This window comes from Corylus avellana, chromosome ca7, assembly GCF_901000735.1.
Source record: "Corylus avellana chromosome ca7, CavTom2PMs-1.0".
NCBI classification, from domain to species: domain Eukaryota; kingdom Viridiplantae; phylum Streptophyta; class Magnoliopsida; order Fagales; family Betulaceae; genus Corylus; species Corylus avellana.
In genome coordinates, this window is record NC_081547.1 from 25,779,373 (window position 1) to 25,796,032 (window position 16,660).

General features: G+C 35.8%; 3 protein-coding genes across 8 annotated transcripts; 1 reads left to right on the top strand and 2 right to left on the bottom strand.

Moving 5' to 3' along the window:
• Window positions 1–852: 852 nt before the first annotated feature.
• On the bottom strand, window positions 853–7,267 carry LOC132187259 (uncharacterized). 6 transcript variants are annotated; one of them, XM_059601508.1, is made up of 9 exons: window positions 6,957–7,267; window positions 6,697–6,774; window positions 6,393–6,460; window positions 6,145–6,285; window positions 5,663–5,704; window positions 4,348–4,487; window positions 2,822–2,923; window positions 2,564–2,723; window positions 853–988 (listed from the first exon to the last, which is right to left on the bottom strand). In XM_059601508.1, the coding sequence occupies exons 2-8, from the start codon at window positions 6,771–6,773 to the stop codon at window positions 2,577–2,579; spliced, it is 717 nt and encodes a 238-aa protein (XP_059457491.1). In that variant the 5' UTR covers window position 6,774; window positions 6,957–7,267; the 3' UTR covers window positions 853–988; window positions 2,564–2,576. The 6 variants fall into 6 exon arrangements, with proteins under 6 accessions (XP_059457491.1, XP_059457492.1, XP_059457493.1 ...); XM_059601509.1 differs by lacking the exon at window positions 853–988 and adding an exon at window positions 998–1,176; XM_059601510.1 differs by lacking the exon at window positions 853–988 and having other exon boundaries at window positions 2,132–2,723; window positions 6,970–7,267.
• A 1,525-nt stretch (window positions 7,268–8,792) lies between these two features.
• LOC132187255 (chlorophyll a-b binding protein 6A, chloroplastic-like) lies at window positions 8,793–10,296 on the bottom strand. The gene is made up of 4 exons (XM_059601503.1): window positions 10,053–10,296; window positions 9,766–9,868; window positions 9,204–9,492; window positions 8,793–9,101 (listed from the first exon to the last, which is right to left on the bottom strand). Exons 1-4 carry the CDS (start codon window positions 10,247–10,249, stop codon window positions 8,950–8,952), a joined length of 741 nt encoding a protein of 246 aa, XP_059457486.1. The 5' UTR covers window positions 10,250–10,296; the 3' UTR covers window positions 8,793–8,949.
• Window positions 10,297–13,902: 3,606 nt separating this feature from the next.
• On the top strand, window positions 13,903–16,659 carry LOC132188062 (uncharacterized aarF domain-containing protein kinase At1g71810, chloroplastic-like; the record flags this gene model as incomplete). The annotated part of the gene is made up of 5 exons (XM_059602472.1): window positions 13,903–14,550; window positions 14,692–14,867; window positions 15,560–15,725; window positions 15,973–16,025; window positions 16,540–16,659. Coding segments are annotated over exons 1-5 (831 nt in total), but the record flags the coding sequence as incomplete, so codon positions are not given.
• Window position 16,660: the final 1 nt, after the last annotated feature.

A 16,660-nucleotide genomic window follows, 5' to 3' on the forward strand; every position in this document is an offset into this window, starting at 1 on the left:
TAAGGAGTACCAAATGAAGTGAATTTGAAGTACATTATTGCACTCTGCTTAGAGATATGCGTGAAAAGAACCACTCTGCCCAAAATAAAGTGTAAAAAGCACAAATCTGTTGTACTCTCTCTTATGACCCAGATTTCAATATTCATCACTTTCATTTTGAACAATATTACAAGTTTCAAACCCCAATCACATACTTCAACCATTAATCGATTATAAACATGTTTTTAATTGAATACTTATGTTAGATTGCAGTGAGTAATGAACTGATCAACGTCTTTTTCTCGGATTTGGCTTAGGTGCCGTAAAAAACTACAGTAGTTACGATCTAGTTTTAGTTTTATGTTTTATGCATTTAAAAATCAATTACTAACAGCTTAAATTACTCTTTTTCCAATATCCAATTTATTAAAAAATTGCCAAAGAAAATTATTATATGCTGAGACCCATATTGCCCAAAACTGCTCTCAAAGTGTGTAAACTCTGATTCTTTTATTATTAATATATCAATTAGGGTAAACAATAATCCAGAGGATAAGAGCGTGCTACACATTATCAAACTCTTTATTGGCATCAGCTGCGGGCTACAAAGCGCCGTAGTGGGCTGTGGGCCTTACATCATATCTGGACCAACTCCAGCATGGGCCTTTACATACATTAATATGTGGACAGCATTGGGCCTTGATATTTTATAAGTTTTTACGAACCAACTTCATTCCATATATTGTATTGCATTTTCTCTAATATATGTAAATACTAAAATTATTTTGAAAAATTCCTTTATAATATGAATTATCATAATGTTGCGTATATACCTATTCAAATTTAAATGCGTGTATGCGGCCCTACGTATGCCATCTAAAGAGTAATTATAACAAAATAAGGAAAGTGCGGCTAGGGTTTCTGATTGTTGTCAGTTTCGTTGAGATCCTGCGATTGTATTGTTGCTGTAAGATCCATGGAGGCTGAGAAAAGGAAAATTTCACTGAATCTGAATCCAAAATTGAAGAATGGATTATTGAAATACCACAATCAAGTTGTGGAGAGTGATGGTTTTGATTTTGATTCCATACCTGGTGGTTCCAAGCTTTTATCCGTAATTGTACCATTAAATCTACTCTAGAGAGGGAGATTCCATATAGAGAGTGACTTCTATATGGAGGTGGCACAAAGCCACCCCTAAGCAAGTGACACCTCAGCATATTAGAATAAATCTAAATTTAAAGAAAAAACATTACCACACCAAATTATACCAAATATAAAAATAAATAAATAAATAATTAATTAATTTTTTTTTAAAAAAAAAATATACAAAAATTGAAAGGGGAGGCCCGCACGGCCACTCCATGGCCTGGGGTGGCTCACCGGCCACCCCAGATGGGCCGCCACCCTCACCCCTCCTGCACATTCTTAAAAATAAAAAATAAAAAATTGAAGAAACCTAATATAATCAGGTATTTTGGGCTTATATTTCTAATATGCTCTATTCTAAAGTGTCAAATCCTCATTGGTGGGCACAAAGGGGTGGCTTTGTGCCACACCCATATAGAAGTTATGCTCTTTGATGTAATGAGTGCAAAGAGTATTCACTACGCGTAATCGATGCATACCACAATCACATTTGTGGGAGGAATGAGTTTCCCCAACTGGAGTTTGTCAAGGTTTTGAAAGCAACGCATCAGGTATACGTCAGAATCAGGTACTTTTTAACCTTTGAGGCGAGGGAGGATGGAGGCCAGACCAGTATCTATCAAGCTGTGGTGCGTTTCTTTACACCGGCCATGTCTGTGCAATCTTTTAGGAGTAAACCGTCAGAGCATGATCAAGGTTCGGGCAATCATGGGAATCAATGGAATTGGGAAGGTCACCTCAACAATGGCAAATTGTGTTGATGGGAAGATTTCTCAGCATATGGACTGTTTAAGGAGATTTTTGAAAAATATGTAATATCTAAGCTAAAGTTAATAATAGTAGTACTAAGTATTCTGATGGGTTTTTTGAATTGTTAGTTACAAGTAAAGATCAACAAGATTTATAATTCATTAGTTTAGAAAGATATTAAAAACTTTTTTAAGCCTTAATTTAGGCATTTTATTGTTTTTCACCCATCATCTTTGGGACTACTTAGCTTGAATATTTGTTTGCTACTTTTTGCTTTTTGAAGGTGCATACTTAATGTTGTTAATTATCAAGAGAAATTTAAGTGGACCCAAACCCATTAGCTTAGGCTTTTGGGCTAGAGTGATACTCTTCATGGGTCTGGTCTAATGTGCTTGCTGGTTCTGTGTTTTTTAGAGAGAGGGAGAGAGAGAGAGCAAAAGCAGTGGGAGAGAAAATCAAGAGAAAGCTGATGAAGCATGCTCCCCTTTCCAACATAGTATGGTCAGCAAGTATTAGATTGTATTGCGGGTAGAGTTAAATTCTATGATTCTGATAAATTAAATTTCATGAAATCGGAAATATGGCTTCTGCTCAAAGGGGAAAAAAAAAACCCCCACAATTTTGTGAAATGAATTGAGATGTCAGATAACAAATCTGTCAATAAAGAAAAAAAATTGGCACTCACAAGTCAGTGATGGTCAAGGAATGAGTTTCCAAGCTTGATGCATAGTTTCATCATTCACAAAAGGACGTAAAGACCACATTTGGCAGTAGCCCTCCAATTCTCCTGGTGATGCCTTGAAATTTAGAGCAGAAACAATTTTTTCCTGCAACAAGGTATAATACTATATTCAACCGTTGTAGACCCCAAAAAGATATTAGATGTTTGTAATGTTTATCCAGATTGGAGAAATGACACAAGGGGAGGTATGGAGCTCATTACCTGCATCTCATAGTCTTTTTTAAGCATACTGTACACAAACGCCATCAGGACAGCACATTCAGCTACCTCAGGTCTTTGAAGTTGAGATGATGCCACTTCCTTCTAAAAGAGAAGAAGTTGTCAGCATACTGAGGCTAAAAACATAAGGAAAAAATCAAATTTAGTCCTTAGGTTTTTAATTTCGACAATTTGGTACTTTAGTTTTCTTCTAGTTTGAAATAGGGATCTCCATCAATCTATTATCCAATTAATTAACAATATGGCACATCAAACCAATTAATCAATGTTACATGACTCACGTTTGGCAAGTCATGTAGTAAGGGAAAGCCTCCCTCACCAATTAGTGGTGATCGGCCACCTCTCTTTTCTTTTTTTCTTTTTTCATCTTTTTTTAAATTGTTTTTAATTATTTTGACTTTTTATTTAAGATGTATTGATAATTTAAAATAACTGTGTCACGTGATACATACAATTGGCACATAACATGCCAAATGAGAGCTGCATGATATTAATTGATTGGTCTAACATGGCATACCATTAATTAATTGGACTTTGACGGAGGGACCTATCTGAAACTACAGAAAAGCCTAAAGACTTAATTGTTCAAAATTGAAAATCCACGGATTAAATTAAAATTGCATAAAAACCTAGAGACTCAATTGATTTTTTTCCAAAACATAGTAAACATCCCGTCAAATCAAATTACAGTGTAAGAATCCTTTTGCAATTTATACAAATCTGCATGAGGTTCAAGGCTAAAAATAACTAAACTTTTAGTCAAACAAAAGGAATTATAAAGAAAAAAAAAAAAAAGATTTAACAAAAACAGTTTTGCCAAACTTCTGCAAAATCCAAAGGTTATATTTTTCTTTTCCACAATAATACTTGCAGACAAACATTTTGGTGACCCAAAAGATAATAAAATAAATTTGCTATACAGAGAATCTTAGGCAAGAATTTCTTAGTTCAAGGAAATTTTTAACTACATGGCTGACCAAATTTTGGCCAAAAATATGCAAATTACAAGCATGGATTAAACCCAAGTTACTCATAAGGAAAGACGAGGAATGTTCCCAACAACCAGGCTCCCCTTGTAGTTGATAAAGCTTGCAGGCATAGAAAGAGAATCTGGGGTACCAATAAATGACTCCAACCTAAGAGATATGTTGTCATATGTTGTCATATTTTACATTTTTCAACTAGCCCTCCATAAGATCCCGAAAAATTTTAAGGCTATAATCATCTGCTTAGATACTTGGACATATTTTGACTAATATATCAGGAAAGGACGGAGATAGTCTGTACCTAAACAAGCTGAATCAGATGGTACTGTAAACCCATCAGGTTTCAAAGGGTGGAAAGAGCAGTGTAAATGGTGAAATTACTAAGGAATAAAGAAATATGACATTTGCAAAAGACAAACATTGAAACATACGGATTTGTGACATTGAATTAATATAAATATATTTTTTAACCAAATTGATAAGAAAAGAAAGAGATTGAACAAATATGAAAAGATAGGCTACCTTGGTATTAGAAATTGCTTGTTCATTCAACCCATCACCAAAATATTCATCATTAATGGGTGATAAAGTACCATTGACATTTTGCATTGCACCAGTTACATCCTCCAGGAGGGATTCAACTTCACTAAGTATGTTTTTTGCTGCAACTCCCATTACAAATTTAAACATAAATTTAAAGCTGCATAAAAAAGAAAAAGAAAAAAAGAGCAGAAACAAGCAAAGAACGATAGCCTCCAAATGACAATGGCAAGAGGAATAAACACTATTATCCTTAAAGAAAACAAGGGGATTGATTGCCACTTTTTAAACATTGGAGGTGAGATCAAAAAAGTGGTCCAACTTATGGGGGTAGAATGTATTTTCTCCTCTCTATTTCTCCTAATATAAGTAACTCACACATTCCACATGACTTGAACCTGTAACCCCACCCTACCACCCATGGGGAATAGAGTTGCCATTTGACCAAAGGCTGCTGGCATTGGCACTCCTCTGAGTCTCTGACTACTAAAAGGCATTAATCCATCACAGATGACCACACACAAAAGGAAAAACTGAATAAGGAACTTTTCATCTTCCAGCCCTTATAAACACAAATCTCTACATAGATACCCCCAATCCCCAACTTAAAATGAAATAACATTCTCTTCTTAAGAGATATGCACTTAAATAAAAAGAGGACAATTTTTTAAACATGCAATAATAATAAAACACAAAGGTAGGAAACTATTCACCCATTTGTTTTTCATGTGAAGTGGAACTTTCTAGAAAAAAAAAATAATGGATAGAATAAAGAAGGAAGTTTTTCCACAAGATGAAGTTGGGGGGCGGGGAGAGGAGGTAATAAGCACGATTCTCAAAGCTTAGTGGATCCTCATCTAGCTAAGACTTTCAATCACATATGTATGGTGGGGGAGACTAACATGACAGCTTTTATTATCATATATCCAGTGTTCAACATGGTTCAGAATCTTTCTGAAAATCATTGCACGTATAAGTTAAGTCATGAGCCAATGTCACTTGGGATTGAGCTATTAAGCCATTTTCTATAGGATGGGTTAGCATTGGTAGATATTCCAAGAAAACTGGTAGCATTTTGGAGATGGTTACAATGTGGCATTAACCAAGTATACAGTGCAAACATTAATGAATAACAGAGACAACAGACACAGGAGATGAAGTCCAATTCTATAAACATAGAAGATCGGATATCACTGTTGAGGCATCACAGGTTCGTACCAAAAACTTTACAAGTTCCCATTGGGAATGAGAATATATAAAAGAACAGAAAATGGTAAAATTTGGAAGGAGAAGTTACCTTTACTCAAGTGGTCATGAAGTCCAAGTACGCATGTTTGCACTTGTATATGCACATTTTCCCCACATATGAACAATCATTGCAGTCAGAACAATAATTTTAGGTGAACAAAAGTTCAAAGTGGAAATTTTAACTTGAAACATTGTAGCAAACACACACACAGAGACGCCAGGGATGGGGGGTTACAAACATTTTTTTTTGACACACAGATTATGAGTCAATAAACCAAGTGCTGAATGAATTTGCTGGGGTGACTTCTAGCAGAGAATGTGAGAAAGATGACAAGAGGCAGGGATGGACACAGGGGAGTCCTAAGCCAATACATTCCAAGTAAAGGAGATGATCTTATTTCAAACCAATAATATGCTGTGAATAGAAGAAAAGGCCAATGTCTACAAGCCATTCAGAAAATAAGAAACAAGGAAACAAGGAACTTAAAGTAGCACTGTATCACAAGAAAGACAGAAAACAATTGCACTTACACTTGCTTACATTTTGCACACCATCATGTGCATTGATACATCCAGCATCAAAATATGATTTAAGTCTCTTTGTTTCATTAGCTTCAATGATGTTCTTAACCAACGCAGATGTTCTGTCTATTGGACACCGCCGAAGATACTCTATATAAGAATTTTAAGAAAATAATGTTATGAGAATTGCAAAAATAAACCTTTTTAGAAACACAATAATCACAAGACAAATAACCATAATTCTTGAGAACATTTACCCAGCCCTTGCTGAAAGCCAGCAAGTAACCTGGCTCCTACAGCCACCAATTCCTCAAACTTCGTAACCCTACCAAAGCATTGCCATTTAAAACCATTAAACAACATAAGCATGCACTCCAATAAAAACAAATAAATATGCTAGCTAAACGCCTTTTAATTTATGCACTCAATGAGTTCTGAACTCACAACCTCACCCTCAACCTTGTTCTTACAATGAGAGGACATGTCATCTGAGCAAGAGCTCATTGGCACATTTCACTATTCTTGCAAGAATCATTCTGGAAAGGCTATGCAAGGGATTACCTCAACAAAAAATCCTTATAAATCAGGTAAATTTTCTCCTCTAATTCGGAATTCAATTCGCCTTGCTCCATTCCCATTCTGCAAAAAACATACAAAAAACAGATAGCTCACATAAAAAGCAACCTACAATCACAACCAAACCAACATTCGGCCATTCTCACCACAGCAAAATACTCATAAACAACCAAGCCCAACATTCAAACATAATAACAAAAATATTCTCAAATCAGACTTTAAATAAAACTTGAGGGAGGAGTTACCAATCAAGAAGACCTTGAGCATTAAAGCTGCCGGAGCTGGTGTTTCACCGTCGTCCACTGCGTCGACCAACCCACCGGGATCCTCTCTCTCTCGGTCTCTCTTCTCTATCTCACTCTCTCGATCGTCTTTCTCACTCTCGTGGTCTCTCTCTCCAACGGCGCGGCTGAACGGCTGGCTGTTTGGGTTGTGGATGGTGATTGGTGGTGGAAGACTTCTGCGATGGTCGATGGGGCTGCTAACTTGCTAGCTTGCGGTGAATAGGAGACGGAGAGAGAGAGAGAGAGAGAGAGAGAGGAGAGTAGAGTACAGAGAGAAATACAAGAAAACAATAAATTAAAAAAAAAAATATGGGCAAAATGTAATATAAGTAAATTGATTTACTTGATTTGCAATTAATATACCAAAAAAATAATTTAGTCTCTACAGCCAAATTTCGTTCACTAACTTAACAAATTCTGATAGCGTGAACGATAGAACCAATAAAATTGTGATATTTGTCCTATTTAAATCAATGTCACACAAACAGAATATGTTAAATTAGTTAACGGAATTTGACTGTAATGACTAAATTATTTTTTTTGGCATACGTTGGACCTTTGAATTCATTTTGATACCACATGTAGCTAATTGTAAATCAGGTAAACTACTAGGACTAATTTTGTATTTTTCCCAAATAAAATAGATAGAATAATATAGGGGTGAAAATGAGTTGCACTTAGCGGTTATTGGCTAAAATCGCTAACTGCAACCACCTAAGCGATTAGTAAAATCGGATAACCGCTTCGGCTAACTGCATTTTTTTATAAAAAATTTAAAAAACAAAAAAAAAACGATAATACAATAATAACATACTACATATCATTTCATATATATATATATGATTTTTTTTAATCGCCTTCAAAAGCAATTAGAGCGGTTAACGGACGGTTAATTTCAGCCTTAGTAGAATATACAAATTGTTAGAGTGTGTACAGAAAAACAGGAGTTAAAGTAAAAAAATTGTATTTTTTTAGTAACTTGCTTAACTACTATTGCTTTTACAATTATTACTTAAACTTTAAAAACTCACAATTTAATTTAATGTATCTAACTTTAAAAAGTTTATGATGTCACCCGTCATTAAGCTGATCTAGCACTTGATTAGCTACTCGGCTTGTGACCATTGTCGAGTTTGAGCTAAACTCAAACATGGCTAGGGTCCTGACAAGCCAAATTCGAACAAGGTTTGAAAACTCGACTAGAGTTTGATTACACTCGTGATGTAATTGAGTTGAGTCCGAACATGCAATACTCAGCTAGGATCTACTACAATCCTAATTATCATCATCCCTATTAGACTTGCAAAATTTCATTTTAATTATATCAAAGAAATTTATTTTAATATAGTTTATAAATTGATGCGTTCTAAAAAATGATGCAATTTTTATAGACATTTTAGAAACACATACAAGGATCTCATGGTGTACTAAAAATGTACGTAAGAATTACATACATTTTAAACACACGTCAATTTAATAATTTGAATTGGAAGAAATCTTCAAAAACCCTATTAAGAGGAAAACTTCATCATTTTTATTTGTTACACAAAACTTATCTCTCTCTTTGAATTAATGGTAATATCTTGCTTTTTTTGGTAGAATAATATGATAATATGTTCAAATACGGGGTTGAAGTGTGTTTAGGCAATGGAAGGTCCTAACATGGTAACACTCTTGAAAAAGAAATATAAATATACAAGTGTGCTTGAGAAATATGCTTTCCTGTAATATTGAGAATTATGCTATTTAAATTAAATAGTTTTCATAAAATCATATTAATAATCTGTTAACTAGATATGAGACAAATAATTTTCACAGTATTTTTAGGTACTCATAGCAGCAAAATAATTAGTTGGAAACTTAACAACACAGGCAAAACATTCGAAGTCCTGACTGAATATTACAGATTGTTACATCGAATTTTACAGAGGAAGTATGATTAAAATTCCATGATTCATGGATAAAGCGATCTGGGGATGATGATATCTCCAATGTTGTTGTGCCATGGGTCAGCCAAGTGAGTAGCCAAGTTCTCCAATGGCCCTGTGCCAGGATAAGCTGATTGTTGAACGCAGAACCCCACAAAAGCCAAAATTGCGAGCCGGCCTACATAAAAGCAAACGATTAATTACATAACAAATCAATCACTCTAAAAGCAAATGAAAATGTATATATATATGGGTTTGCAGAGAGGTAATTAATTCTAACCATTTTTGATCTCTTTGACCTTGTACTCCTTGAACTTTTCGGGATCCTTGGAGTACCCCAAGGGGTCAAAAGCACCACCAGGGTACTTCTTCTTCTCAGGATCTTTCTCCATGCTGCGTTGGTGCTCAACAAAGGCGATGGCAAGGAATTCAATGGCCAAAATGGTGGGGAGGTTGCCCCATGGCACTGGGTTGCCCAAGTAGGTGGCTTGGCCTCCTGGAACGGCAGCCCACTCTTGAGCCTGCACCCAATTCCCCAATCCCAAGGCCTCCGGTACTAGAACTCCGGGCTGCATGCAAAAATATATGGAAATCTCAAACTTCAATTAGAAGACAAACTAATGCTTTTGTCAAAACCCCGTTCGAAGGAAAAGAATCCGATCGGTAAAAACAACTTAAAAGCAATTTTAAGAGTTCAAGAACCCAAAAAAACAAATCAAATACGCACTTTTTGAAAAAAAACTTAAAAATAAAACTTTTGAGAAAAACGGTTTATTTTTTTACTTAAAATCACTATTTCTCGAACACAATCACAATCGCGGGCAAGCAAAACGGACACTTACAACAGCAAGCATACACCATCTGCAGTGAATGAGTTCAGATTCCTTAAATCTTTCAAGGTTCTCTGGGACTTCACCAAGCCGAAGTGGGTCAAAACCAAAGTCACTGCCAGATAAAAACAAACACATGCAACGCAAACTTCACATCATCATGATTACACAAACACAACAGGAACAAAATGATGCTCACGAAAGAAAGTAACAATATTCAAGTGCTTTTCTCTTTTCTCTTCATGTTTTGATTTCTGAGAACCAAACCAAAATTTTCACTGTTCACTATGATCAATTACCCGGGTGCTGAGCCATCGAGGTACGGAGGCCGGGGCTGGCCCGGCATCCAATCGGCCGTCATGGTGAAGCGGGACGAGGCATTGGCAGCAACGCTAGGGAGTGGGAGAGAGGCGGCGAACTTGGATTTTGAAGAGGAGAGGACTGATGGGAAGGCGGTGGTGGCGACGCCATAGCTCATCAATGTGTTGGAAGCCATGGCTCTCAGGAATTGAAGTTGGGTGTGATGGATGTGGGCTGCATAGGAAGAACGAGCAGTACAAGTATGTGCAAGCGGGATAGAGGCGAATCCAGTTCTGGATTGCGATTGGCTAGTGGTGCTTGGTTTTGCTATGTCATTGGGCCAGGTGTCCTCTCTTAATCCATTAGACTACGTGGAATATCCCGTGGATATCAGATATCTATATTTGTTTTTGCGTGGTGGAGGTTGACTGCCATGACAAAAATCAACTTTGTTTGTTACTGGTTAGTTGGTTAGTGGTTGCCGTATAAGGCATGCGTCGGCTGTGCCTTTGAGAGGCTCAACAATGGATTTAAAACTTAAAAAAATGAGTTTGAAAATATATATTAGGTAAAAAAAAAATAAAAGTATTTTTAAAGGTCTAAAAATAATTAAAATTATGTGAGATTATATTTGAGAAATAAAATTTTTAAGTCAAAAAATACTTTTTGGCAAAAACTTAAAATTAAAGGTATATTTCGACAATTTTTAAGAGTTTTAAATCTTTAAAAGTGCTTTCAATTTTTTTTACCAAACCGATATTTTTTTCTTTAAATAGATTTTTTGAGTCTTAAACGCACTTTTAGCCTTTATGCCACTCAAATGCACATTCAAACAAGCTCTAAAAATACTTTTGTTAAAAGTGTTTTTTTAAGTTAAAAACTTAATTTCTCAGACATAACGTAAATGTGGAAACAAAGAAAATATATGAATTAATGAAAAAAAAAAAAAAAAAAAGTGTTTCTCGTGTATCTAGGGGACACATTTCACTGAAATTGAAAGAATTTTTATAACCAATTTGTTAATATATATATATATATAACGCTACGGTATATTTTTATTTAACTTTATTGATATAACGCTGCCAATCAGTTTTATCTTTTACGTTTTTAACAATAACTGATGACAGTGCTACATCAATTGCTACTCTAGTTTGGTTTGGTTTCTTACATTTCTCTTTAACTGGTGGCAGTGCTATGAAGTAGGATAAAAATGAAATAAAAGTGTAGTTTCTTACATTTTTCGTTGCGAAGGACTTCCGAAATGTAGAAATGTGAGGAGGTTAATTCATGTGAGATCATATCGAATGAATTATTGTTGGAGAAATGTTGCTCAGCTAAAAAAGTTATCCAAAAATTGGTTCATAAATGATATGTTAACGTTTCATGAGTTTGACATATTTTTCAAAATAATAAATTTTATAATGTTGTAACATATCATTTGAGAACCAATATTTAAACCCAAAAAAGAAAAAAAGAAAAAAAGAAAAGAAAAGTGCAGCACTTCTCTTATTGTTTGCTGAAATTGCTTGTCTTAAGGCCAAACAGCCTAGATAAACTGAATAATGCTATAATTCACTCTTGTTCTCTTATTGTGTTACTCAAAAAAAATGATATGGCTCTTAAAATCATCATTGAGCTTATAAATGGTCATTATTAAATTTTGATTAAATTGTGATTTTAAAAACCACCTCATTTTTTGAAGGACATGAAAGTGACTTTAGGATTACTCAGATAAACTTGTCTCGCTCCTTGTAGTATTGATGTAACACCATGGTCCCATATTGAGAAGATGAGAAGAAGCCCACTAGAGTGAGTGGTTTATAAAGATAATCATGAGTGCTAAGTCTCATATTGCTTAGTTACCAGGTGAAACTGAGCTTTATAATGAATTATAGAGACGCTCCAGATTGACTAGTTATTTTGGAGTAATAGTGTAGATGTGACTATCACTTTTTCTTGAGTCATTACAAATAATGCTTGTAAAACCAGGATGGCTTGTAATTGTTTGGAAAATCTTATGTTTGATTGCTAACATCGAACAAACCTAGAGTTCCAATCATAATTGTTGATTCTCAAACTTTGTACCTGAGTTCCTTTCTTCAAATATTTTGTTGTCTTAAGCATCAGAGTTTGATTATGACAGTACCGTTGGTTTTTTTTTTTTTAAGTCTAAATTATTTAGCGTTCAACAAGAAAAAAAACTGTTATAACTCTTAAAAACCCACATGCAACTTACATACTCTTGGATTCCAAGTGAAAGCCAAAGGCCTTGTCTTTATTTTATTTTAAAAAACGGTTATCTTATAGCATTAATTTAAATAATATAGAGAAATAATAAAGAAAAAAAATTGTAGAATTTATTTAAATAAGAAAGTAAAAAGTACCTTAATTTTCTAAATTTTTTTTAAAATATATATATAAAAAAAAATTGCTCTTGTTGCTCTAAAAGAGTCCCACAAATATGAACCTACCTTTGGGCCGATATGCATCATATTCGCCCACTGCGATTACCAATTTGTACGGTGCAAATTATTTTTCCAAGCAAACAACAGGGACAAAATGGATGGATAACCACAACATCACAAACGCAAATGGGCTAGGCAACCAAATAATAAGGCTATACAACAATATTAATGTGGACAAGCATAAAGTAAGAGGGATTGTGCACATGATATTATACATTCTTGCCTTCTTGGCATGACGCCAAGAAAAATGGGCACCTTAACTGGTGGTTTCAGGTAAGAAAACGACTCGAATCATAAAAGATCTTTCAACCTTTCTAAGAGATATGAGAAGGGACACAAATTTCGAAAGGTTTTTCAACTTGTGTCAAATATTTATCGTAAAACCATTGTTGAAGCATATATATATATATATATATATATATATATATGAAAGAGAATCGCATGACACAAATGACACTCATAGAGGTCAGATCAAAGTTACCAGCAAAAGATACCATCTCGGTGTTCGGATGACACCTCCAAGCCACCTGCAATTGAAAAATGATATTACTATAGGCAAAAACAATACATAAATGTTAGGAGTACTAAATCTTTTACTAAAAAAATCTTACTAAACTGATGTGTAACTTATTTATTGAAGAAAAACAAAACAAGTAATTAAAATAAATATAACAGATACTAATAAATGAGTTACACATCAATTTGATAAAATTCTCTTAATAAAAGATTTGGTACTGCTAGAATTTCTCAAAACAATATCCTAACTACAAAGATTTGACATGGGAGAGAGCGAGGGAACAAAGACCAGACGCATGAACATCAAACCTGTAAGGATGGCGATTACACGTACACCATACATGCGTTAGAGCGGCGGCTGGTGGTGACACGATCAGAGATGGAGAAGTGGTTAAAGCATGTCGAAAAGCGACCCGAATTTTCTCAATTTCAAAGAAAATGAAAAGGAGCTAATCCCTTATTTTGCAAGGGTAAAGTGGTCATTTTACTTTTTTTTGTTTTTGGGGACCATTCTATTTTATAGAAAGAAAGACTGCGATCCTTCGGTGGGTTGCGTCTACGGAGGAGGAGGCCAAAACGTGGCAGATTGGACTCCATGCATTTTTTTTTAAAAAAAACACAAAAACAAAAACAAAAACAAAAGTCGACAGAGAAAAAAGAGAGAACAGGACAAAGGAGGATCTCTTCCCTCACCTTGCAAACGGCGAAAAGAAGGTGGTTTGCGAAGGATTGAGAACTGGTAGTGAGCACAAGAGAAGAGAGAGACAATAAAACGGTAATCTCTCTTAACTCCCAGAATCACCGACTATCCCAAAAAGAAAATAACTAAAATGACGAGCCGTACGAGTTATGCGATTGACCGCGTGTCAAAACATAACTGGCTCAGAGTAGTACCAAAGCCAATTTAACAGGATCAAGGCCAACGACCTTTTAAAACACCTCCGAGCTCACCAAATCACCACCCCAGGTGATCCCCACTCTTCCAGTGCCCTCTCCCTCTCACACCTGGGAGCTCACTCACAGACACCCACACACACACCACGCTTCTCCGGTGTGAATTTTGAGCCATTCATTCACTCCATTCACGTTTTTATCTCCTCCTTAGCCATAATCTCAAATACAATCACGAAATTAACCGAAAAACGATAATTAATCCAGACTGAACCACGCCATTTCCGTACGCGAAGCTAAGCTACCCGAATGGCGATGGCGGCAACGATTTCGTTTACTTCCTCACCGACTCCAATCCCCGTACGCTTCTCGACGCGGGCCTCCACAACGACGTCGCAGAAGCGGGGACACGTGGTGGGCAGCATGGGGCACTTGGCTGAGGTGGTTCGCAAGGACGTGGAGTTTCTGAAGAAGGGAATCGGCAGAGGAGTGGAGTGGGCGAACGAGGCTCTCCACATTCCTAGGGTTTTTAAAACCCTAGACGACGTCTTGTGGCTCCGGAGTCTCGAAGAACCCCACGCCCCTCCGTTAGAGCCTCGTCCGTGGCCTCAACCTTGCTATCCAGGTTTCGCTTTCCTTATCTCTCTCTCTCTTTCTCTATCTCACACTCTCTCAAACACACAATATGATAATATACATGTGTGTGATGAATATATGTATATATTGGTTTACCTGTATTGATATTGGAAGGTTCGTCTGGTGACAGAACTGTCTGGTGTGGATTTGTTGATGGCTGATCTCAAAGCCTTGGAGGCGTATGCTGGTTATTTCTACTATCTGTCTAAGATTTGGTCTAAGCCACTTCCTGAAGCCTATGACCCACAAGATGTTGCTGACTATTTCAGTTGCAGGCCTCACGTAGTGGCCCTTAGACTTCTTGAGGTAGTTGAAATCAACTTATAGTAATACGAATTTATGATATTCTAGAGGTCTGGCTCTTGTCTTGATAAATTAATCAGTCGAAGCGTTATGCCAGGAATGAAACATGTCAATTTTAACAGTGTATGGTGCTGAACTACTCATGTTTTCAAGCAATGGCAGTCTTTTAAGCATGCAGATGTATACCTCTGAAAAATGTCTGTCTTACTCCAAGCTCACTTGGACAAAATTTCCCTTAATAATTTGCCCCTCCTTTTCAGTTTGGATAATTTAACTTAAACCAAATTGAAGGATCAGCTTGTGACAGTTCTCATCCTAAATTTTGATCTATGCCCATGTATAAGTATAACTAGGGCTACTTGTTAGTCATACCATGTCATGTGTCCGTCCACACATCATGTGCATTATATTGGATTGGACTGAATAGAATGCTCTCCATCTCTGCCAAGAACTATCCCACATCTTCTTGGATTAGAGGAAATAACGTGGGAATATATATAGTGATTTTCTCAGTTTTAGTATGAGATGTGTTCTACCTTTCGGGCCACTGCTCTCCGGTATGCGCCATGTCTTGTGCTTGGTTTTTAGTTCACCTTTTTTTCAGGGCAGCTATATCGTTGTTATAAGCAAGTTGTTCTCTAGGGTACTTTGTGAAATACTTCCTTATCTCTTATACGATGTTTGTGCACTGGAAGGTATTTTCCTCCTTTGCATCTGCTGCAATCAGAATTCGAAGCCCTGGTATCAGAAAGTTCTTAAGACTCAGTTCAGATAAGGATATTGATGGGAGTGTATCACAATACAATTTTGGTATGGTGTTAAAAGAGACAATGCTAAGCCTTGGTCCTACCTTTATCAAAGGTAAGGAATATTGTCTGATTGAAGTTTAAATTTCATCGTTAAAGGTTTACTTCAATTTGTTAATTTACTTACGAAAAAAAAAATTTCATTGTTAAAGGTCCATTTCCTTTGCATTTATATTCTTTTTCCCCAATTACTCTTTCTGCTTCCCTTATTGCTCTTCAAATTATATGCTGGGCCTTTATTTTTCTCCTGCAGTCACAAGATTACCAATATGCTAGTTACATGCCTTTGCTTACTGATGCAGTTGGTCAGTCCCTTGCCACAAGGCCAGATATTATTGGTACTGAGATTTCCAAGGTAGATTGAAGAGATTTCTTTGTCTTTCTTTTTATTAGTGTAGTTTCTGCCAGCAATTTGAAAGGTTGTATGTTAATTTTAAATTTTTAATTCGTGTAAGTATTAACAATAACAACGTTATTTACTTCTGGCAATGAAGAGACTCTTAATGTGCTTCTCTTTTTTTCCTTTCTGGTGTCATTTGTATGAATGCCTATGTAAATTATGTAATACTGATAATACCTTATCAAATGTTCATGCATCTTGTCATGTTGTGTGACAATAATGATAGGGATTGTTCAATGCTTTGTAATTCTGCTAAATGCATCTCTATTTTTGTGGTGTTGTGTGCTACTGTGCTTGTAGTTTTCATATGGTGTCAACTATCAGGATTATGAAACTTTCTGGGATACAAAAGTTATTTTGTGCATTTTATACTTATTCGTGCAAATTCTTCTACGTTCTTGTCTTTGTATAATGAAAGTAACTGCTAGATCTTTTTTTTTTTTTTTTGTTGGTTGAGTTATGATTGCAGGCATTGTCTGAGCTGCATGATCAAATACCTCCTTTTCCCAGGACTGTGGCTATGAAAATTATTGAGGAAGAATTAGGTTCTCCTGTGGAATCATTCTTTCACTACATCTCTAATGAACCTG

What these genes read in the sequence shown, in the direction of transcription:
- LOC132187259 (XM_059601508.1), bottom strand. Translation starts at nt 6,773, where the DNA reads ATGGGAATGGAGCAAGGCGAATTGAATTCCGAATTAGAGGAGAAAATT. An exon ending in TATAAGGATTTTTTGTTGAG is followed by an intron (nt 6,461 to 6,696) that starts GTAATCCCTTGC and finishes ATGCTTTGGTAG; the next exon opens with GGTTACGAAGTTTGAGGAAT. An exon ending in TGGCTTTCAGCAAGGGCTGG is followed by an intron (nt 6,286 to 6,392) that starts GTAAATGTTCTC and finishes ATTCTTATATAG; the next exon opens with AGTATCTTCGGCGGTGTCCA.
- LOC132187255 (XM_059601503.1), bottom strand. Translation starts at nt 10,249, where the DNA reads ATGGCTTCCAACACATTGATGAGCTATGGCGTCGCCACCACCGCCTTC. An exon ending in CTCGATGGCTCAGCACCCGG is followed by an intron (nt 9,869 to 10,052) that starts GTAATTGATCAT and finishes TTTATCTGGCAG; the next exon opens with TGACTTTGGTTTTGACCCAC. An exon ending in GATGGTGTATGCTTGCTGTT is followed by an intron (nt 9,493 to 9,765) that starts GTAAGTGTCCGT and finishes TTTTGCATGCAG; the next exon opens with CCCGGAGTTCTAGTACCGGA.